This window comes from Leopardus geoffroyi, chromosome D1 (assembly GCF_018350155.1).
Source record: "Leopardus geoffroyi isolate Oge1 chromosome D1, O.geoffroyi_Oge1_pat1.0, whole genome shotgun sequence".
NCBI classification, from domain to species: Eukaryota; Metazoa; Chordata; class Mammalia; order Carnivora; family Felidae; genus Leopardus; species Leopardus geoffroyi.
In genome coordinates this window covers 108,592,080-108,613,642 of record NC_059329.1, presented here as the reverse complement: position 1 = coordinate 108,613,642, position 21,563 = coordinate 108,592,080, and the positions used below count along the sequence as shown (strand labels likewise).

General features: G+C 59.1%; 2 protein-coding genes and 1 long non-coding RNA gene across 5 annotated transcripts in view; 1 reads left to right on the top strand and 2 right to left on the bottom strand.

Annotated features, from left to right (window-relative positions):
* Positions 1-475: 475 nt before the first annotated feature.
* Positions 476-7,272, bottom strand: CDC42EP2 (CDC42 effector protein 2). The gene is made up of 2 exons (XM_045485914.1): positions 7,142-7,272; positions 476-2,026 (listed from the first exon to the last, which is right to left on the bottom strand). Exon 2 carries the CDS (start codon positions 1,655-1,657, stop codon positions 1,010-1,012), a length of 648 nt encoding a protein of 215 aa, XP_045341870.1. The 5' UTR covers positions 1,658-2,026; positions 7,142-7,272; the 3' UTR covers positions 476-1,009.
* Positions 7,273-9,151: 1,879 nt separating this feature from the next.
* LOC123601945 lies at positions 9,152-18,697 on the top strand. The gene is made up of 4 exons (XR_006714296.1): positions 9,152-9,560; positions 12,376-12,543; positions 13,224-13,336; positions 18,565-18,697. It is a non-coding gene; the product is annotated as an uncharacterized LOC123601945 (long non-coding RNA).
* POLA2 (DNA polymerase alpha 2, accessory subunit) overlaps positions 18,633-21,563 on the bottom strand; it is a 27,849-nt gene continuing 24,918 nt past the window's right edge. For all 3 annotated transcript variants that reach the window (XM_045485911.1, XM_045485912.1, XM_045485913.1), the window contains exons 15-18: positions 21,092-21,198; positions 20,224-20,283; positions 19,842-19,968; positions 18,633-19,135 (exon numbers count right to left, since the gene is read on the bottom strand). In XM_045485911.1, coding sequence (XP_045341867.1) covers positions 18,983-19,135; positions 19,842-19,968; positions 20,224-20,283; positions 21,092-21,198 — 447 coding nt within the window. In that variant the 3' untranslated portion in view covers positions 18,633-18,982. The remainder of the gene's footprint in view (positions 19,136-19,841; positions 19,969-20,223; positions 20,284-21,091; positions 21,199-21,563) is intronic.

Here is a 21,563-nt window from a genome sequence, read left to right as displayed (position 1 = left end):
GATATCCCCAGCACCTGGAGCACACCTGGGTGCCCTGTAGGTGGCGACGAGCCCGCTGACAGGCACTGTTGGGTCCCTCCCAGCCCCAGGCCTGGCCGGTCCCGCCCGCGTGCCCCCTTAGTCTTCGGAAGCTGGAGAAGCTGCTGGCCCCTTGCACTAGGCCTTGGGGTTACTCTTTCGCTCTTGGGTCTCCCCCGGGAGACCCCAGCAGCCTGGGCACAGCGCCCGGACGACGCCAGTGCTCAGCCCCCTCTTGTTAAGCACCTGAAGCAATATTGCAGTCTCCCTAGGTGGCTTTGGTGTATTCCTGCCTCTTTCTCACTATGGGCTTGGGATCGGGTAGAGGCTTCCCAAGGGCAGGGCCCGCCCTGCACACAGCCTTCTGGGAATGGGGTCTCCCCCAGGGTCAGCCCCGGTCGCGGAGGCTGGTCTGTCTTCAGGAGGAAACCCGGGTCGAGGGTGCCGGGAGCACAACTGTCAGCAGCAGCAAGTTTTATTGCGACCAGAATCTCCCGGTCATGTGAGCGAGGGTGGGGCAGAGGGACGTTCGGTCACCAATGCCACGTTCCTAGTCCAGGACAGCGAAGCCAAAGTTCTGGCTGGCTGTGCCTTGCCTCTTCCCCAGCCCCCAGTCAGGGCATCCCATGGGGCTGAGGCAGAAGGGAGGTGGAAAGGGGACTCCACTTCGGCGGAGCCTTCATCCAAGGGGGTCTCAGGGAAGGAGGAGCAGTTTTTGGGGGGGGGGGGTCCAGGTGGCCCAAGATGCTCAGGGCACTTTGGGCTGACTTCTGCACGTGTCCTCGGTGAGCTTTAGGGGAAGGCAATGAGGCACGCTCTGCCCATGAGGAGAGGGTGGGAGCGAGGGAAACAAAGGCTCAAAGAAAAGAAATCACTGGCCAGTGACCACACAGGGGGGCCTAGGGATCCCGACGTCTAGGCCAGGGCTCCATCCACCCCCTGCCTCCAGCATTCACTCCACCCCGAGCACCCGGCCTGGCCAGCCGTGGTCCTATGTGGGGATCTGCACGTGGCCCAGGTCCTGGTCCATGATCTGGAGGACGTCATCCAAGATGGAAGGCCCCAGGTCCACATGCAGGGAGAGCAAGGAGCTGGCATGGGACAGGAAGGGCTCCTCGGCCCCTGACTCGGGCGTCAGCCCATTGTGGGCAGAGCCAGCCTCTGGAATTCTCCAGATGTCCACACTCCCTGCCTCCTGTGGGGAAGGCTGTGGGGAAGGCTGTGGGGTCTCCAGGTGCAGGCGAGGGGGTTTGGGTGGGGCCTGAGTTGCGGGCAGGGTGAGGGCCTGGGGCCCCCCGATGACAGGGAGGGAGATGGCGTTCTTGAGCAGAGGGGACGGCCCGTCGGGGAGCTCCCGCCCACACAGCGTGGCGGTGCGGGTGAACTGGAACGGGAGGTCCAAGGTGCCGTCCTCCTCGGGTCCCTCGACCGCCGCCGTCCCTGGCAGGAGGTGGAACTTGCCCTGCAGGAAGGAGATGTCACCGAACATGTCGCTGCCACCGCCGCTGCCGATATGAATGGTGTGTCGGAAGTCCCCCAGCGGCGGGCTGATCATGTCCGAGGACAGCAGGTCCCGCAGCTTCTCCTTCTTGCCCTTGCGGCTCCCACGCTTTAGATAGATGGGCACCTTGGTGGACATCGCGATCTCCGCGCCCGGGGCCGGGCTGCAGGGGCTGGGGACGGCGCACCCTCAGGGACCACGGCCTCCGGCTGCCTCTTCTCACCACCTCAGCCGGACACACCCAGAGGGGGGTTTTCAGACACCCAAACCTTGCCCAAGGGCCCAGACAAGGGTGTGGGGCGTGACCGAAGGTGGCCGGAGGAATGAGAAAAAGGACGATTAATGATCAGTGAAGTCAGAGGGCTGAGATAACAAAGATCACTCTCTCCCAGAAGAGTTGAAAATGCTCTGGAAAATTAGCAGCAGAAAGGTGGCGCTCTGGTGGGCAGCAACGGGCTCTTCGGTCTTGTTCTCGCAGGCTCCCTGGTCCGGTCTGGGGCTGAAGAGCTGAAATACCAGAGGTATGAGTCAGGGACAGAAGGACAAAAGTCAGAGGCATCCGTCTCATTTCTGGGCCCCCTGCGTCAGCCCCGGGAGCCCAAGTGGGGCCACTCTCCTGCAGAAACCCTGCGAGAAGTTTGTGGTCACTTACAGACTCACTGCACCTTAGAGCCTGGATCACCAGCACCGAGCCCCTCCCTTTACGAGTGGGGAAACTGAGGCCCGGCAACGTGAGTGAGGGGCCCAAAGTCATATACAAAGTCATTTCCTGGCTCTGGTCCCTTGCCTGGGGTCCCTGGCTCTGCTCATCACCCCCTATCGCACATCAGCTGTGCCCCAAGACAGAAGTGTCAAGTTGTGTGTGTGTGTGTATGTGTGGTGGGGGGGGGGGGGTCTCAGACTTGTCTCAATCCCATACTTGACCAAGGAGAGATATCTTGTAACCCCTGTCTCACCCACCCTGTCTGTGCCAGACCTGGACACACAGGAGGTGTTCAGCCCGCAGGGCTGAATGACGGACACCTCCTGTTCGGCCCAGTCTCGTCCCACCTAGAAGTGAGGGCACCTCGGAGTTTCTCTTTTCTCCTCCAGGTTAGCAGTTCCTACCTCTGGGACTGAGTCCAACATAGTTACTCATCCTCCCCCCTGCCCAGCACCTAAGGGGAAGGTGGAGTGGAGGGTGCAAATACTTTGGGGGGCTCTGCTCTGTGCCCGGCATTTTGCTAAGTTCTTTGCAAACGCATCTCATTTAATCAGAGCAAGCTATCACCCCATTTCAAAATTTGAACCAGAGGGGCACCTGGGTGGCTCGGTTGGTTAAGCGCCTGACTCTTGATTTCGGCTCAGGTCGTGATCTCATGGTTCGTAAGATCAACCCCGAGTTGAGGATTCTCTCCCTCCCTCTCTCTCTGTCTCTCCCCTGCTCACAATCTCTCTCAAAATAAATAAAATTTGAACCAGAAACATTTTGGAGGGATTTGCACAAGGCATTGCCGAGGGAGGGAAGCAAAATGCAAAAATGTAGTAGAGAAGATTCCATTTCTTTTTCTTTCTTTCTTTCTTTTTTTCTGAGAGACAGAGAGACACAGCTTGAGCGGGGGCGGGGCAGACAGAGAGGGAGACACAGAATCTGAAGCAGGCTCCGGGCTCTGAGCTGTCAGCACAGAGCATGATGCAGGGCTCGAACTCACAAACTGTGAGATCGTGACCTGAGCTGAAGTTGGAGGCTTAACCGACTAAGCCACCCAGGAGCCCCTAGAAGATTCCATTTCTGACAGCAGTGATCAACTCCCCTCCCTCTACCCCCTTCCTTGTATATATATCCATGTGTGTGTACCTACATATACAGGTCGGCATTGGATTATATCCTAGATAAAAAGAGAGAAGAGGTGTGCCTGGGTGGCTCAGTCAGTTAAGCATCCAACTTTGGTTCAGCTCATGATCTCACGGTTTGTGGGTTCAAGCCCCTTGTCAGGCTCTGTGCTGACAGCTCAGAGCCTGGGGCCTGCTTCAGATTCTGTGTCTCCCTCTCTCTCTGCCCCTCCCCTGCTCGTGCTCTGTCTCTGTCTCTGTCTCTCTCTCAAAAATAAATAAGCATTAAAAAGAGATAGAGAGGGAAGAATCTGGAAGGCCAGCACCAGGTTGTCATATGGGTTATGTAGATCGGGATGGGGGCCAGGGATGGGGTATGAGGTCAGTGATGTGGGAGGAAGGGTGTCCTCAGTCAAAATTATCTGTAATATTTGCTACTGTTACTATAAAATGATATATGCAAATACGAAAAGGATGATTGCCATCATGTTGGTGGTGCTCTCAAGGTGGCAGAATTTCAGATGACTTTGCCTTTCTTTTCCGTACTTTTTTATAAGCTCAAATTCTTTCTTTTTCAATTTTTAAAAGTATTTTTTATTTTAGGGGTGTCTGGCTGGCTCGGTCAGTTAAGCGTCCAACTCTTGGTTTCAGCTCAGGTCACAATCTCATGGTGTCCTGAATTCGAGCCCTGCATCAGGCTCTGTGCTCACAGCGCGGAGCCTGCTTGGGATGTTCTCTCTCCCTCTCTCCCTCTGCCCCTCCCCTGCTGCCTCTCTCTCAAAATAAAATAAATAAACTTAAAAGATTTGATTAAAAAAATAAGTAATATTTTTATTCTAGAGATTGAGAGAGAGAGAGAGAGAGGGAGAGAGGTTACGAGAGGGGGAGAGGGGCAGAGGGAGAGAGAGAGAGCAGCAGGCTCCAGCTCAGCATGGAGCCCGCCACGGGGCTTGATCCCACGACCCTGGGATCAGGACCTGAGCTAAAATAAAAAATTGGACGCTCGACCGACTGAGCCACCCAGGCGCCCCTCAAATTCTTAATGATAAACACATGTATTATTTAGGTGCACATATTATCCATGGAATCAGAAAAAATAAGCTATTTTTAACGTGGAAAAAACAATGCAACCCGGAGGGGGTGTCGTGCCAGCTTAACAGAAAAAGGAAGCATTACAAGCAGCGTTCCCACAGCTGTTGGAGGGTTGGCCTCCTACGTGGCCACAGGAGAGCCCACGTGTAGAAGAAGCAGAGCACGGAAGGCAAAGAAAGAAATTTGTCCAAGGTCATCCAGAGGGTAACCAGATGAGCGCCCCCCTCTCCCACCGCCCAGGCGGGCAGGGGCTGAGCAGGTGGGAAATGGGCCAGGGAGGGGCGGGGCCACAGCTGGGAGGCCTGGGCGGCCCCATTCTCCGTGCTGGGCAGGGCGAGGAGGGAATGAGGGGGCCGGCAGGAGGGAGCCGGAAGGAGGAAGGAGCATGCAGGACAGGCAGAGTCCCAACTCCCAGCCCGGGCCCTCATTCAGGAAACCCCACCCCAGGACCGGACACCCTAGGTCAGTCACACTGAGCCACAGAGACCGGACATCTTGCCCCTCCCTGAGCACCTGCAGCTTAACAGGAAACAAAGGAATGACTCTCCAGTGGCGAAATTCCAGCTAAGCTTGGAAGGAGCTGGGGGGAGGGTGGGGGAGGCAGTGGGCGCCTCAAGGTCGTGGAATCCCGTCCCTCACTCATCTACCAGACATTCACCTGTGCCCACCGCGCCAGACCTGGGGGCGCCCCAGCACACATCCTACCGGTCTCCTTGATAGGCGAACGGCCCTGAGACAGCCTTTCCTTCCTTTCCAGCCATGAAGAGTGGGGCCGACTGGTGGGGTTTGTCGTCCCCCCTCCCCCCTCCCCCGGCCCCCCTCCGCTCATCACGTAGGGCGCCAAGACAGCCTGAGTATTTCCACAACAGATCGGGCGTCCCTGACAGCTGTCTCACTCGGAGCCAGCCGTACCCGCCCAATTCCAGATGTGGGGAGAACTGAGGCTGAGGGGGAAGGGTTGGGCCGGCATCAAGCCACCCAGGGGAGAGCTGGGAACTGCAATCATCAAGCCCCAAGTATTCGGATTTGGCAAGCGTGAGACCCCAGGCTCCAGCTGCCCTTGCAGAGTCCCCACTTTTACGCTCCCAGGCACAGCACGGTGGGCGTCACGGCTGCCTTTTGCAGAGGCAGAAGCTGAACCTCAGAGACCTTAACGTTGCCGAGGTCACCCCGCTGGGAAGAGAAAGAGGGGGCACTAGTACCCAGCCAGGTCCTGTGGCTCTGACGCAGTAGGCCACCCAACCTCTGAAAACTGCTGGGCTGGGGCCACTGGGTCCCCAGGCCTCCTCCTTGTAAGTCCTACCGGTCGTCTCCATCTCCCCAAACTTGCGTGGATCCAGAGAGATGAGAATGAGCTCTTCGCCAGGACAGGGTATGAGGGGCTGGAAGCGGTGGCTTCCCTCAGCAGTGGGCGGAGCAGAGGGGAGCCAGCCCAGCCCTGTGGGCTTGCTCTGGCCAGGAGCCCTGGGCCTCCTCCGGAGCAAAGACTTCCTCTAGGCACAGCCCCTCCTGCCCTGAGGAGTACTAGCCCACTGCCTACCAAGGTCCAAAGAGCAGCCCTCACTCTGTGACTTTGGGCAAGACGCCTCTCCTTTCTGGCCTTCACCTTTCCCATCTATAAAATGGGCTGACGAAGTCGTCACCAGAGGGCTACTGGAAGACCCTATTGCCACAGTGCAAGTGAGAGCAGAGGTACAACAGACAGGGTTAGCGGGTCGCTGTCAGCCCTGTCATTCATTCAGCAAATAACTGTAGGTTTTCCGGGGACAGTGCTCCGAACAAGAGCCCCCATCCTCCAAGCGTCCGCCTTCTGCTCTGGAGGCAGCCTACGTAGAGTCCCCTTTGCGGGCCACGGGAGGTCTGGTCGCCCCGGGTCCCTGTGCAGAGTGGCGCTCGGCTCCACGGCCGCTAGGTGGCGCGCTCGCTCGCTCGCTCTGTCGCCTCGCTTCCCAGAGGAGTCCCGGCGCGCACCAGGGTCTCCAGCGCGCTTCGGGCTCCAGGCAGGGCCCCCCAAGGAGCTGCACGTTCGCGTACCAGATGCGGATTGTCTGAGGGATCTTCTTCTCTTGGGGTGTTCTGGTCTCACAACACGACAGTAGAGGGGGAAAGGGGCGATCGGGGACCTTGCCAGGGTCTCCAAGCTCTGGGAGGAGCCTGCCCCGTGCTTTCCGGCCTGGGCGATGTCCGAGTGTCCGCTAGGCGCAGGGCCAGACCTCGGGCGTGCAAACCCCCACCCCTGGCTCCCGTGGGTCCTGTTCCTCAGCCCCAGCTCGGGTTCAGCGTAGACCCCTCCCCGCCCTCTGCCCGAGCGCCCAGCCCGGATCCGTTTCAGGACACTCGCGGCCACGGCTAAAGATAGGAGGACACCTCACCATCGACTAAAAATACGACCCCTAGCCCGGGCGGGGACGCTGGGCGGCGGGAGGGCTCTCCCACGTCCCGAGTGTGAGACGGGGACGAGGGCTCAGGGTGAAGGGCGGGACCGCGAGTTCGGGATCTGGATGCGCGGCGCCTCGCAGGCGGAGGGGGCGCGGGCGTGGCCGCCTGGACCCAGGCGCGGGCGGGAAACACGGTGGAACCCGAGGTTCCCGGGAAAGGACCTGCGCGGAGGTGACACAGGGACCCGGGTGCGACCCAGGACGGGGCGCCACGGGGGTGGTCCGCTGGGGGGCCCCCTGGGCGTCGCGGAAGGGCTGCAGAGTCCCGGCCGGAACTCACCTTAAGGCGCTCAGGCGGCGGACCCGCGGGCTGCGAAAGCTCTGGAGCTGGACCGCGAGGCTATGGGACGCGTTCCCGGCTGTGAACTCAGTGCGATCCGTGGCCCCTGAGGCCCCGCCCCTGGCCCGCGGAGCCAATGCTGGGGCCGCCCCAACCAGGCCCGCCCACAGCCCCGCCCCACTCCGAGCCCCGCCTGTGCTCCCCCTTTGGTGGCGCGGCGCCCGGGTCCAGCAGCCGCGCGGACGTGGGGTGCAGTGCAGGCTCGGACGGCTGCGGGCCAGGCGGTGTCGGGTGCCCGGGCTGGACTCCGTAGACTCTGGCTGTGCCTGTCGGAGCCAAACTCGGTGTTAGAAGGGCCGAGGGCGCGGCAGCCGGAAGGCCGAATTATAGTTCGTCAGAATTCACCGAGCGTCCTTGGACCCGTTCGCTCCCTGAAGGGCTGGGTCGGGGGAGGCGCCCGCGCAAGTGTATTCAGTGACCACTGAGGGAATGAATGAGGCCTTGGAGGCTCCCGAGTTAAAATACTACAAACTTGCGAGAGCTTTCAGGAGTTTACCTCTCCCTAGAAAAGAGGGCACTGAGGGTGTGCTGGCAGAGTGGCCTGGGTATGCCCGTTTGTCATCAGTCTAGGTGGCTTCTGGGTCAGGGGGTGGAATCCATACTTAGACTCGTTCCGTCTTCGTTTGTTTCATTCATTCATTCATTCATTCATTCATTCATTCATTCATTCAGTACTAGAAGCATTTATTGAAGGGCAGGCCCTGCACAGGGCCCTGGAGATAGAGGAAAGAAACTGCCCTTGCTCCATTCAGTGATCCGACAGACACTTGGGCATCTAGCAGGGACCAGGTGTGGTTTTTTGTCGCTGGGGATGCAGCGCCCCAGGAAAGACGGAAGACTGAAGTTCAGGGCCCTGATAGTGATCTGCTCCTCCAGAAAGCAGAAAGTGAAAGACTTTGGGCTTTAGGCCTTCCTCCTGCCTCAGGCTTCTCACCCAGCCATCGTCCCCACTGCCCTGCCCACCCCCCCCCCACACCCCCAAACACAACCCTGGGAGAAGACACAGCACTGTGCCAAGCCTTAAGCACTACCCCTGGGCCTGCAAGAATGCGGCTGAGGCACAGCCCCCTACCCTCTGTCTGCTGAGAGTCCTCCTTTGGGGGAAGGAGATTGGGAAGGGTCGAGAACTCCATTCAGAGCTGGTGACAAAACAGAAAGTTGCAGGGATGGAAGTTTGGACAGGCAAAGACACTCACCCAAGACCACATGAAACTGGGAACCAGTTCCAAAACTCTTTGAAGAGTTGGGTTTTTTTTTTTTTTTCCAGAGGGGTTTATTGGGGAGCACTGGGGGATGGGTAGAGAGCAGCGGATTTGGCCCCTTCAGCCTGGCCCTAGCCCCTGGTCCCCTTCCTCAGCGACTAGTTAGTAATCTGTCCAGCATGGCTGCCAGCCCACGACTCCTAAACAGGGCCCTTAGCCATAGGAGCCACGATCTGTGTCCTGGGGACTGTTTTAAGTCCACCTGGATGTGACAAGTTTCCATGTACGTGCTCGCTCCCCATACTCCTGCCATCAGCCAGAGCTCGCCCAGGGCCCACACAAAGCCTACATTACATCCAAGGTGTGATTTGTGCCTGGTGGTGGGTTCTGCGCTCTGGAGGCACTCAAGTGAGCGGTTCGTGCTCTCCATTCACAGATGAAGTTATGTCACTTGCCTGGGGCTGGAGGAATCCCTAAGGAGCCAGCGGACGGCGCCTCTCCTGGAGGTTTTGCTGAATAGACAGGATCTTCACGTACACACCCAGCTGCTGTGGGAGCCCTGCAATTAATGTGCATTTATGAAACAGGATTTCGTTTGCTAAAATTGGCTATTTTACGCAACTTCTCAGGCTGTGTGTAAGGGCCTGAGTGTGGGCGGGGAGGCTGGGATCCTGGGCCAGGGGATGGCCAGGGTGTCCTGCATTTCTGACTCAACAGACATCCAGGCCAGTGCCCCGCCTCCTGTCCCGCCTGCACCCTATGTCCAGGGAATAAAGCCTCAGCCAAGGCCTGGACTGTTCTCATTGGAAGGGCTCCTCCTGGACACGCTGGTGGCTGAGGGGGCAGGAGCCTGAAGAACGTTTGGGAGGGGTTAGAGGCCTTCCTTAGATAGCCTTCCTTGGCTATGATGGAGCAGTGCCTAGAATGGGCTATTCAACTTCCTTCTCCTCCACTGGGAGCTCCCCCTGGCCCTGAGATGGGTCTAGTCCATTTCTCCCACCCGGTGGCTGCTTCCCCCACTGGGGCCTTGTAATCACCACACAGTGACTGACTCAGCCCTTCCTTCCCCTCCCAGCCCCTTCTTCCTGGAAACCATCCACATCAGCCCCAGCCCCCGTGGGCCCAGAGGGAGAGAACTGGAAGCCGCCTTCTCCAAGGTTAGCTGGGGAGGATGGAGGGGCCGCTGGGGAAGGCCCCCCCCACCAAACCAGGCTGGAGCCAGCTCTCCAAGGCCCCACTTACCTGGAGAGCTAGGCCCTGGGAGGCAGGGGGAAAATGTGACCAGGAGTTTGGGGGCAGGTCTGGGGGCAGAGAGTCACAAGGAAAGGGCAGTGATAATCTGGGGGCGGGGGGAACCTGGGGGGGGGGGCCAGTGAGAGGAGACAAAGTATCTGGAAGGGGCCTCAGCACCCCTACCCCCCCAGGACCACAGGGCAGCAGGGAGCTGAGCAGGAGCTCAGTCCACCCCTAGGAAGCCTCCCCCACTCCAACCCGAGCTCAGCCTGCAGGGCCCCATGGCCTCAGCCAACCCCAGGCCTGGAATGGATTTTTCCTTGATTGTTTCTTATTTCCTTCCTCCCCTGGGCTCCTGCCAACTCCAGCCCTGCCCTCCTCGCCCTTCATCCTCCTGTAGAGAACTCTGACCCACCAGAGGCTGGGATTCCAGATGAGAGTCCCCTCGGAACTGCCCCCAGCTTCTGTCTCTGTCTCGAACCCCTCCTGGGGAGTTGGGTGTCAGGGCATTGCGGGGGGACTTTCCTTTGGGTCTGGACTTTGGACCCATGCCCAGAGCCATGGGGGTTTCCAGAGTGGTGACAGCTCTGTCCTAGCAGGGACCAGCCCAGGCATTTCCCCCAGAGGCCTCTGGGAGCATCCAAGCCGCATGGCTGTCCTTTGGCCTGGGGAACACGGAGTCAGCCGGGGTCTTCTTCAACACTTCCCACCTCTCCAAGACATCTTGTCAGTGTTCATTTTGAAAACTCCTATTTGTATCTACCTCTTGCCTAGGGCTGTGCTGGACACGGAATGGCCAAGGCTGGTCCCCAGCCCTCAGGGAACAGATAACCCCAAATGAAACAAATAACCAATTCTAAAATAGCACATTCTGTGCCATAAAGGAGGGCCTTGAGGGTAGAGGCTGGCTCTGACTCACTTCTAACTGTCCCAGGCCAGCAGGGATGAGGCTCAGTCAGTGACTGCGGAATGAAAGAAGAACTAATAAGAACAGGAGTGAGAAGGATTCGATACGCTAGAGGGGAGGAAGCAGATGGGAGTGTTGCAAAAACTGCAAGGAGGAGGGGATAGTTGAGCAGGGTATTAATGGGTGAATAGGAGGGACGTTGCAGGTGGAGCCGGCTGAGACAAAGGCCAAGGCCAGGAGGACTACACGTAGACGCATGGTGTGATCAGGAAACAAGAGATACCCAGCAGACCATGGCATAGGAGAGGGGACAGTCTTAAGAGGGTCGCGGGTGAGCACTGTTTTCCTTGCCCAGCACCCATCCCTCTTACACTGGTGACCATTGCTCCATTTTCCAGAGTCTCCAGTATGACTCAGGCCACTCCCAAGGCAAAAGTGCCCCTCTTACCCCTGTTCCTTAGGCACCCGTTCTCCCAGAAGACAACAAGCTTTATCAGCTTCTTGTCAACACTTCTAGAGACACGCTTTGCCCATGCAAGCAAAGCCCCTCCCATCTTTTTTACACAAATGGCAACATATAGACAAGTAGGGCCCCAACGTACTGCAGATCCTGGTGGCAATGGGGGGGGGGGGGGCGGGGAGAGGACAGGCTCCACTGTCAATGGCAGTGGAGGTGACTCTGCAGGGCATGCGGGAAACCGCACCTGATGGAGCGTCTGCTACTCCCACTGTTCTGCGCCTGGCTTTTCTTTAGCGAACCTTCTATTTATGAGCGCACTCCATAGCAGGACACGGAAGGTGTCGTCACCTTCACATGTTTGCTGCCACACAGCGTGCCGGGGTGTCACAGTTGTCCTCCGCAGCTCTCAGCTGGAGCCCGCGTGGGGTGTTTCCAGCCCTTTCCCAGGACAATCTGCGCTGCGGCGGGTCACCTCGTGCAAAGGCCGAATCACGCACGCGTGCGCACAAGCTGCGCAATCATTCCTACGCGCATAGGGGTGAAAGGACGCGTGCAGGTGTCACCTGGTCAGCTCTGTCTGTTTGTCCTTCCAGGGCATGGGCCGGGTGCCAGGCTCCTTTCTCCTCAGCCTCACCAGCATCTGGTCCTCGACCTCTCTGATTTCTTGCAGCCTGAGAGGGAAAAATGAAACAAAGCCAAAGGAGCCTGGGTGTGGTTTTAGTTTGTGTCTCTTACGATAAGGGAGTTTGGCCGCCTGTTCGGAGGCTTTAGGGCCATTCCTCGTTCCTTTTCCTGTGGACTGGCTGCACGGTCTCGCTTAGGAGGGTCACTTTGGAGTGTGTGTGTGTGTGTGGGGGGGGGGTTCTGGAGGGGGGCCGGACCGGGAGCAGGGGCGACTCTGCGGAGAGTCGGTTCGGGAAAAAGACAGAACTTGACTCTGAGCTGTGGCGTAAAAGCCAGAGTTGGAGATAATAAAGTAGAAAGATTGGAATTTGGTGACACACCGGCCACGGCACCCATGGAGAGACAAGGCGGGGGTCGAGCCCAGTCCAGGGCGATGACTCAGAGTGGGGAGGGTGGGGCAGGGAAGGGAGGAAGGTGCGGCCACCGAGGAAGATGGAGGGTCCTGGGGGAGAAGATGATGTGCCACCTGCCCATTCTCCACCTGGCATCGTGATTGAGGTGCCACATGCCCCCGCTGACAGGCTTCCGGGTCCACAGTCCCTGGGCGGGGCCCCTACCACCCGCTCCCCGCCCCCCCCCCCCCCCCCCCCCCGCTGCAGGGGCGGCCCCTTGCGCCTGCTCCGCCCTTCGCCTCACCTGGCCCCTCGCAGGCCTGGGGGGCATCTCAGCTGGGGCATCTCTCCCTCAGGGAAGCCTTCCGAACCCCCTGTTGATGTCAAGTCCCCATGTGGCACCCTCGGAGAAACCCTGGGCCACTGTCGCGTCCGCGCCACCGTCAACTGATTCACGCGCACCGCCCCCCCCCCCCCCCACTGGACAGTGGCCTCCAGCGTCTCCCCAGAGTGCCTGCAACATAGTAGGTACCTGAGGGAGGAACAGAGGAACGAATCCGCGGAAGAATGGCAGGGTGCTGGGGACAGCGAGAAGGGGCCGTATAGGAGACAGGGTTTGGGAAGCAAGGGCCTGGAGCCAAGGACCTCTCTGTGGCCCCTCCCCTCGCTGGCGCCCCCTCTGCCCGGCCTGCTTTGCTTTCCTCCACAGCGTTCGCCTCCCTCTGTGCCTGGTGTTTGCTTGCTTGGGGTTTCTGCACCGGAGGGGAGCTCTGGGTGGGGCAGGCGCTGTGTGGGGTCCCCTCCGAATCCCAACCCGATCCTGACACAGAGCAGCCAGCGTCTGCGAACAGGAGCAAAGGGGCGCACTGCTGGGCTCGGGCTCCAGGTCTGCATGGCAGAGGCCGAGGCAGAGGCTTGCTTCTCTCCAGGCGCCCGTGTGGGAAAGGCCGGAGGGAGGATGTGTGGCGACAGAGCATTGCTTCCGCAGGCATCTCCGGTGGGCCTACCGCCCGAGAGGCGCTCCGCAGCGACGGGTCAGGTGCCCAGCCCTCGGGAAGCAGTCAGGATGTGGGAAGCAGGCATCCTGACGGATTCACCGGGGGTGGGGGGTGGGGGGTGGGGGGTGGGTTATCGTTGGGGACGGGACACAGAGAACCGAGGAGCTGGAGGGACCAGATCATGCTGTGTATATTTTCTTTCCAAGGATTCCCCACACGCGGCACAAGATTTCCAACGGGAGAGGAGCGTGGACGGGACGATTGATTCTCCGAGCCCTCCTGCCCCTGACTCCTAGCCCTTCCACTCCCATCCGCAGAGGTAAACCACGGTTGCTAGATGTTCTTACTAGATGTTCGAAGGGGCAGAGCGCTTGGCGGGGATGGAGTCCTCAAGGGGAACGTGGGCTTCGGGAAGGGCCTGCGGGAATCAGGAACGGCCGCGCCTTCCAGACCCTGGCCCCGTTCTCCTCCTGCTCCTGGAGCAGAGAAGCCGGGAGGGTGCTGCCGCCTGCTTCCTGGGAGAGCGGCTGCCCTGAGGGGCCGCCTCAGCCAGCCCGGCATCTCCCCTTTCCCACCCCTCCGGGGGGGCGGCTGACTCGGCCCTGGCGGCCCCGGGTTCCTTCTGAGCAGATGCTTCAGAGTCTGGGAAGATCTGGGAGTGATGGAGCCGGCAGAGGAGGCCAGGCTCAGCTGGGCCCTCAGGGAGCAGTGTGCGGGGATGAGGGGTCAGCAGGGTCACGGGGCAGCAGCTGTCCCAGAGACCTCGGAGGGGCCCCTTGGCCCAGGCAGCTGCTGGTCTCTCAGCTGTCAGGCGGGCAGGGGGCGGGGGCAGGGAGCCCGGGGCTTGAGGAGGAGGGTGGGTCTGGGTGGGGGAATCTGGAACTGGCCGTGGGCCCAGGTGGGTGGAAGGGCGGGCTGGCCCCTGGGGGCCTGGCATTTCTAGGGCAGACCCAGAGGGAGCAGATAGGCCCGGCTGCTCAAGGATAGAGAACCCAGGATGACAGAGGGGTCCAAATGTCCGACTGCAGCTGAGTCCCAACCTCAGTGACAGCCACCTCAGTGACCCGCAGACTGGGAGGCCAGGAATGTCAGCTCCACCTCCAGCTACCACCCCCCACCCCTCAGGCAGACCCCCAGTGCCTCCCAGTACCTCCCAGTTCGGCAGCTTTTCAGTGCAGTGAGCTTTATGTAGGCGACTCCCAGATCAACCTGCCCGGTCCCCACTCCTTGCCAGAGTGCTACTCCTGTCACTGGACAGCCCAGCCCGGTAGCCATTTGGGTGCCCCCCTGAGTCCCAACCTGCCCCCGGTAGTCCCAGGCACGTCCCTAAGCACCCCTCCTCAACTCCTTCCTCGCATGCTCCCAGGTCTCTGGGCGGCTACCTGTGACTCCTTTTCAGTCTGTCCTTGTTGTGTGCCAGGTTGGTCAGCGTGGCAGGGTTGGAGAGATGAGGGGGCTGGAGTTGAAATCCCAGCTCCGTCCCTTACTCAGGCTGGTGACCTCCAACCTCTTAGCACCTGCCAGCAGGGTTTGTTGGGAGTTCGACGCGATCTCCGTGTCAAAGTGCATAGCATACGTCCTCAGAAACGTTAACTCCCTTGTCTTCCTACCTGAGCTGTGTCTTCTCCGTCTGTGCCCTGGCAGTCATCCCGATCCTGCGGTCCTGGATCAGGCCTTCATTGTTTTGGTTGCAAATGACAGAAAATTCGATTCCAACTAGTTTAAGCAAAAAAAGAGGGGGGTGGTGTTTGTGGCTTAGGTTTTGGGGGGCGAGCCTCATTAGAGCTCAGACAACGTGGCCTGGCGCCGACCTCTCCTGGCTCTGTGTCCTCTGGTTTAGTCCATATTCACAACGGGTTTCCCTCATGGCGGCAAGATGGCTGCAGCAGCCCCACCCTTGCGGCTGCCTCTTTTCTACCCCTTCCACGGAAGTCCTGGGGAGTCATTGTGTTTGCCCTGTCTTAGGTCCTGCCCATCCCTGGCTGTTCACCGAGGCCAGGGAGATGCGATGTGCTGCTTGGTTTAGGCCAGGGAGGAATGAGGAGGGGGGAGTGGTTCCCCACAGGGAAACTGGGGTACTCTTTCCATAGGAATCGAGAGTAGGTACTGGGAAGCTCTGTCTTCCGAGAGCTCTTAGGTGCCTCTGGCCTCCAGCCTCTCCCAGCTTCACTCTGCCCTTTGCGGCACTGCGAGGCCTAAGGCACAGGCTCTATACTGTCCATCTGCTCCACTCAGAAGCCTTTACAAGTTCCCTGGGGTGCACAGAGTCAAGTCCAAACTCCTCTGCGAGGCATTCCTGACTTCGCGGTCTGGCTCCAAAGCTCCATTCCAGGCCCACCACTTCTTTCTGTCCCCCCTTTCCTTTCTCCTTCCTCCTCGCTTTCCTCTTTGCTTGCATTCCTTCCGCCATAAACCCAAAGCCCCTTCTCCACCATTCGTAGGTTCACACAAACACGGGAGCATCATTCTTTTTTTTTTTTTTAAGTTTATTTTGAGAGAGAAAGAGCACGCGTGGGGGAAGGGCAGATAGAGAGGGAGAAGAGAGAATCTTAAGCAGGGTCTGCGCTGTCAGTGCAGAGCCTGACGCGGGGCTCGAACTGACAAACCGTGAGGTACGACCTGAGCCCAAATCGGGTTGGATGCTTAGCCACCTAAGCCACCCAGATGCTCCAGGGAGCGTCACTCCCAACAGCCCCAAAACTAGAAACAGCCCCAGGGTCCATCACCCCGTTGAGTGAATGAAGAAGATGCTGTCTATCTGTACGATGGGAAATCACTCAAAAAAGGAAAAGAAATTAAGTACTGACACCTGCTACGGTATGGTGACCCCTGAAAACGGGACACTCAGAGAAGCCGGCCACAGAGGACCACGTGTCGTAGGATTCCATTTCTATGATGCGCCCAGAACAGACAAGTCTGTCGAGGCGGAAAGTAGAGTTGTGTTTTCTAGGGGATGGGGGCAGGGAGGGGGAGGGGTATGACTGCTAGTGGGGATGGGGTTTCTTTCAGAGGTGATGAGAATCCTCTGGAATCACATAGTAATGATGTTCAAACAACATTGCGAGTGTACTAAAAACCACGGCATGGTGCCCGTTAAAATGGTAAAGGTGATGCTGCCAGATCTCAATAAATTTTAAAATGTTAACCCCCACCCTGCCCCGCCATCAGTCAAGGCCCTTCATGGTGAGTTCAAAGGCTCAAGTCCGGAGGAAGAGCCCCGTGTGGCCAACCAAGACTGGTTCTCGGGGTGGGGTGGGGGGGGACTCGGCCAGGAGCCTCAGGGTCAGGGGAAAGGAAATGTGTCCCAAACAGAAATGAAATATCAGCCCAAAAGGCTACTCCCAGCACCAGGGGAAGCTGCAAGACAGGCTGAGCCGGGCTGGGTGACCCTAGGTCAAGGGAAAGGAAACACCAGGCCCAAAGTAGCTGCAGAAAGGCAGAGCAGGATACGGGCCCCGAGGAGCAGAGTCATGGCCCTGCCCCGGCCCCCCTCCGGGTGCCCCCACCACCACCAAGCCCCCAGTTTTGTTCTGGGGATCCACTGGGGTTCCCCTCAGCAGCTCACCCCTGACCTTCCTAGAGACAGAGCCTAGATTCTAAAAGGTGGCCATGCAGGGGTTAAGAGAGGGCAGCCTCAGGCTCCGCCGGCACCAGAAGAGGTGGTTGGTAGCCCGGGTGGCCCTGAGGGGGCACAACAGCTGGGACGTGGAGGTGTGGAACTGGGTAAGAGTACAGAGACTTTGTTTCCTCAGGACCATTGGCTCCACCCTAAGGCTTGTGTCCCGAGGACACGGGCACGACCAGGACCAGAGGAGGTGCCATTGAGCGAAAGGGGGTTCTGAAGCAGGTGGATCCCTGGCGCTCTGGCCAGGCCCCGGCTCCTCGGCTTCCTCCACCCTCCCTCCTCACCGATGGCCCTCCCAGAGCCTCACTCCAGACCCAGAGCCTTACTCCAGAGGTCGCGTGCCCCAGCGCAGGCGGGAGCGAGAGGGAGGAAGATTCCAGAAATTAGCGACCCAGCTCAAAAGGGGCCTACGAGCAGCCAGCTGGCTCAGCTGGGCACCGACTTCCTGACAAAAGCCAAAGGGACCGTCTGGTGGCAGAGAGGCACCCGCCCGCCAGACCTGTCTGCAATCTGGGGTTCGCATCCTGCTTTCTGTTCGAGTTTTAGATGCCTGCCCTGGCCCTCCCCGATCACTTCCAATAGTCACACGACTCGTATCCAGGCAACGGACTCGCGCTCCCATTCATGCTGAGCTCCTGCTTTCTCACCCGGGAGGCTGCACCCCCTTGCCTCCGTCTGCCCTGCACACGCCTCCCCCCGCACCCCCCCCACCCCGTGGGTCTTTCTTCCCCCTCTGCCAACTGCCCCATCTCACAGGGCCTCTGGACTCAGATGGCTGAGTCTGTAATAAGGGGAAAAGGGGCTTTATACCTTGCCAAGTGAGGACAAAGACACTACAATTCCCCGCGAGGCTTCTTCAGCAGCAACAACAGGGTATTTGCCAAGAGCTGTGGCTCCCTGAGAGCCACACATGGGTTCACGAGATAAGGGCTCAGAGGCTTGTTTATCATGGCCAAGGGCCTGGTGGTGAATCTTCCCAGGCAAGGGTTTTCCAAGGCGGGGAGGGGCAGGCTTTTAGCCGGCCCTGGGATTGGTAGAAGTACAAATGCTATTCGTGAACTGGGGTTCAAGGTTGTGGAAGAGGGGCCCGGGACTCCCCAAATGCCACATCCGGAGACAAAGACATGAGGTCCCCTACCCCGCAGCTGGGTGCTTCACGTGCAGGGGATCTAGAGGGAGAATCAGCTCCCCAAGCTGGGGCTTGTCCCTGGTTCTTGTCTTCAGACGAGGCGCCTATAAAATGAATGAAGCAAAACCGCAGCTGCTTGTTTTCAAAGGGAGACCAGTTTCACCCAAGCCTGGTCAGACCTGCCGTTGATTCCACCTCACTGTCCCAGGTGGGAGGCAAAGGTTGGACACCGCTCAATCACCTATTTATCTCTGACTCAGGGCATAGGCACTGACACCCGCTGCTCCCTCTCGCACTTTCCCTCGGCCCAGGAGCTGGGGTTTCCGGTCTTGGCTTTGGCATACGAGGCAGGGCAGCCTGCCAGCTTTGGGCAGAAACCCACCCCGCATTCAACCAGTGACCGCCTTTCCCCAGATGCCGGGACACACGGGACGTCGGGGGACCCCGGAGGGCCCTGCTGTCCAAGCGCTCGGGGTTATGGGCGAGCACCGGGCCACGCTGTGCGACTTGGCAGGGTCGGCACCAGGGAATCCAGCTTTGGCACGGCTCCGTGCGGCCGCCCCCTCCAGATGGAGAGGTCAGGCTGGGACCACAGCGTGCATGTGAGGGCTGCGCCGGGAGGGCCGGGCACGCAGCCAGCTGCTTGCTCTGTAGCCCGGGCCCAGGGCCCCAGCCCAGCACACCTCCTCAGCACAGAGGCCTCAGGGGCCTGGGGCGGGGGCGGGGGCGGGGATCAGGGTTGGGGCTGGACAGAAACCCAGTGTGACAGATGCTCTGCCTTCTCTGGGCACAGGTCAGGGAGGCAATGTTCTTCGTTCTACCGGGAAAAAGAGAGAGCGGAAGAAGATTTAAACTCAGAAGTTCTCCTCAGAATTTACTTTTACTTCTCCAAAAGTTGTTTCCGTGTCTGATATCAAGTAGAAAAATCAAAAAGCCTTCTTGCGTTTTCAGAGCACGCCGCGTCCACGGCCGGTTCTCTCTGGACTCTGCGCGTACTTGAAGAAACAGCAGCTTTCCTCCCAAGAAGTTCAACTCAGAGTCAGGGTCCAGCTGCACGAGGCCTTGCCCGCCAGGCCTGGACCCCGCAGCCTCTTCTCCAGCTCGCTGCCTGCTTCCTCTACCTTTCCACGCCTGGGCTCTTGTGGGAAGGCCGCTCCTGGGCTCACGTGTCTGCGAGGCCGCATGACGGGGGATGATGGAGCACCGGGGCCTCAGATCCTGACCACCTGGGCGGCCACACACGGACTCCGCCTCCCCTCCCTGTCCTCAGCCCGCTGCCTCCTGAGGAGGAGTCGGCCGAAGGTGCCCCCCACCTGCCCTTTGGTGAGGCGCCCGGGGTTCACACAGACACAGCCGAGGACATCCTGGGGAAAGGAGAGGGGCCGACGTGAGAAAGTCGGAATCATCTAACCGTCAGACCCCAGCGAGGGGTTTATAAAATGGAAAGGAAGGCCGAACCCATCTCAAGTCTGGTCTGTTAACTTATTATTGGAAAACCCTGAATTCCTTAGGAGCTTCTGAAACAGAATGAAGGAGGTGAACCGGCAGGGTAACAATCGGCTCCCAGACTTGGGGACAAATGTCTACCTCCTGAGGGCGAAATGGCTCTGGGTTGGCCAGAGGGGTACTGGTCGGGAGGATCCCCTGTGAGGGACCCACCCCGGAGCAGGGCGGGGGGGGACAGGCCTCGGGTGGCATAGATGATAAAGAGCCAAAGGGCTGAAATCCCCCTGGAGGTCACATCCGAATTCAGGGGCGGGGGCAGGCAAGTGCAAGTGTGAAACCTCTCCAGGTCACCCTGACATGGCCCCAGGTGACAGCCACTGTTTGAGGGGCTTCCTGCCCGCCCCTGGGACTCCCAGGCTGGGCCGACGGAGCACCGTGCTCTGGGGCGCAGGCGAGCAGGGGGATGCCTTTTTCCTTACACGTTTTACTAACAGATTAGTTTACCACCTCTCCCAAACAAACGAGGCCACCGTCCCCAGCACAAAGAGCGAGGACCAGTGGTCTAGGAGGGGAAGTCAAAGACTGGTTCTGGCATTTCTGGGAGAAAGCAGAGTCCAAACCCACCTTCACGAAGTATTTCAGCTCTGATGGGATAATGAAGACGTCTGGGGTGACAGGCAGCTGGGCGTAGGTGTAGAAGTTCTCATAGTCAATGGCCATGTCTTCCTGGGGAGGGTAGAGCGGGTAGTAGCTACAGAGACGGAGAGAAACAGTCAGCAGTGGCTGATCCGGGCCCCACCCTTCCCGCATGGCTTCCCTCTCTGCATCCATGCTTTCAGATTGTCCTTCCTGCTCCTCTGTGTTTGGGGGACAGAATGCGGGCTTGTCATGGCAGGGCAGAGTTCCCTGGGAGTGGCCCCAGGAAGGCGCTCCCAATCAGATCGGTCAGAGCCCCGGACCCGGGAGCACACTCTTCACGGTCAGTTATTCCAGCGAGCCGGCTCACCTCCTCTGGGTCAGGATGTGCTTGAGGATTCGGCTGAGTCTGTCCGAAGTTCCGGAAGAACTGGGGAAGGAAGAGAAGCAAGGAACGGAATGCAGAGCCCTGTTTTTCAGCTTCTGTTGCTCTCTGGGGAGGACGCGAGGCTTTCATAAACTAGGGGGAAGCTACGCGGCCCGTGTGCGGTGACGGGAGGGTACCTCTGGGGAAGTTCAAAGACCCACCCCCAAAGGGCTCGGTCTGTTCCCACCTGAGGAGAGGAGCCGGCCACCGGGCTGCGAAGGGAAAAGGCAGGCATCCCTGGTGACAAGACCATAGTGGGCCGTTGGCTAGAACCGCAGCGTGCAAGAATGGGCCAGGGGCCCACCAGTGGGTGGGGGCGTGCAGTCGGGGTGACCCTCAACCACAGCCAGCAAGCGCACACCCATCTCGCCCAACACGCCAACTGCTTCACACTCCTTCCGGTGACGGGGGAACTGAACTGCCGGACCTACGCTCAGCAGGTGTGGCGGGGTCTGATTCTGCAGAACGACACCTGCTCTGGTAAGGGAGGCTGCCTGTTCATTCTCCCGGAGCAGGGACGCCCACTCCTGCCTAGGTCACGAAGGTGGGAGGGGACGGAAAGCAGGTGAACTTCTAGGATTATAAAGGAAGCACAAAGACATGGTTCTTCGGGGTCTCCGACACTGCAGACGAACGTAGCAGAAACAAACGTATCCAGTTGCTGTCTTGGGGACAGAGAAACTCTAATGACCAAAGGGTGTGGCACGAAGTGCTGCTCTAGGGACTTCCCAGGCAAGGCTGCCAAGCAGCCCCTCGATTCTCTGGTCTAGAAAGCCAGTGCCCTTCCTGCTGGCCCAGAACTGCTTCTCACCTACTGATCTCCTCGGCTCCCATGTGGAACAGCAGATCCGTGGACGTCAGGCCGAAGACCACTCCGTTCACGGAGAGGCTGCAGGGCTCAGACACGAACCGCACTCGCTAGATTGAAGAGGCGAGACGAGCATTTGTATGCCAAAGCTAGAAACTTCTTCCCCATGAAAGTGGGGCGTCTCCCAGGGCTGGGGAGACCACCGAAAGGGGGAGCAAACCAACAGAGAGTAAATCACATTCGCTTGTTAAAAAGAGAAGCCTAAGGGGCGCCTGGGTGGCTCAGTCGGTTAAGTGGCCGACTTCGGCTCAGGTCATGATCTCGCGGTCTGTGAGTTCAGGCCCCGTGTCGGGCTCTGTGCTGACAGCTCAGAGCCTGGAGCCTGTTTCAGATGCTGTGTCTCCCTCTCTCTGACCCTCCCCCGTTCATGCTCTGTCTCTGTCTCAAAAATAAATAAATGTTAAAAAAAAAAAAA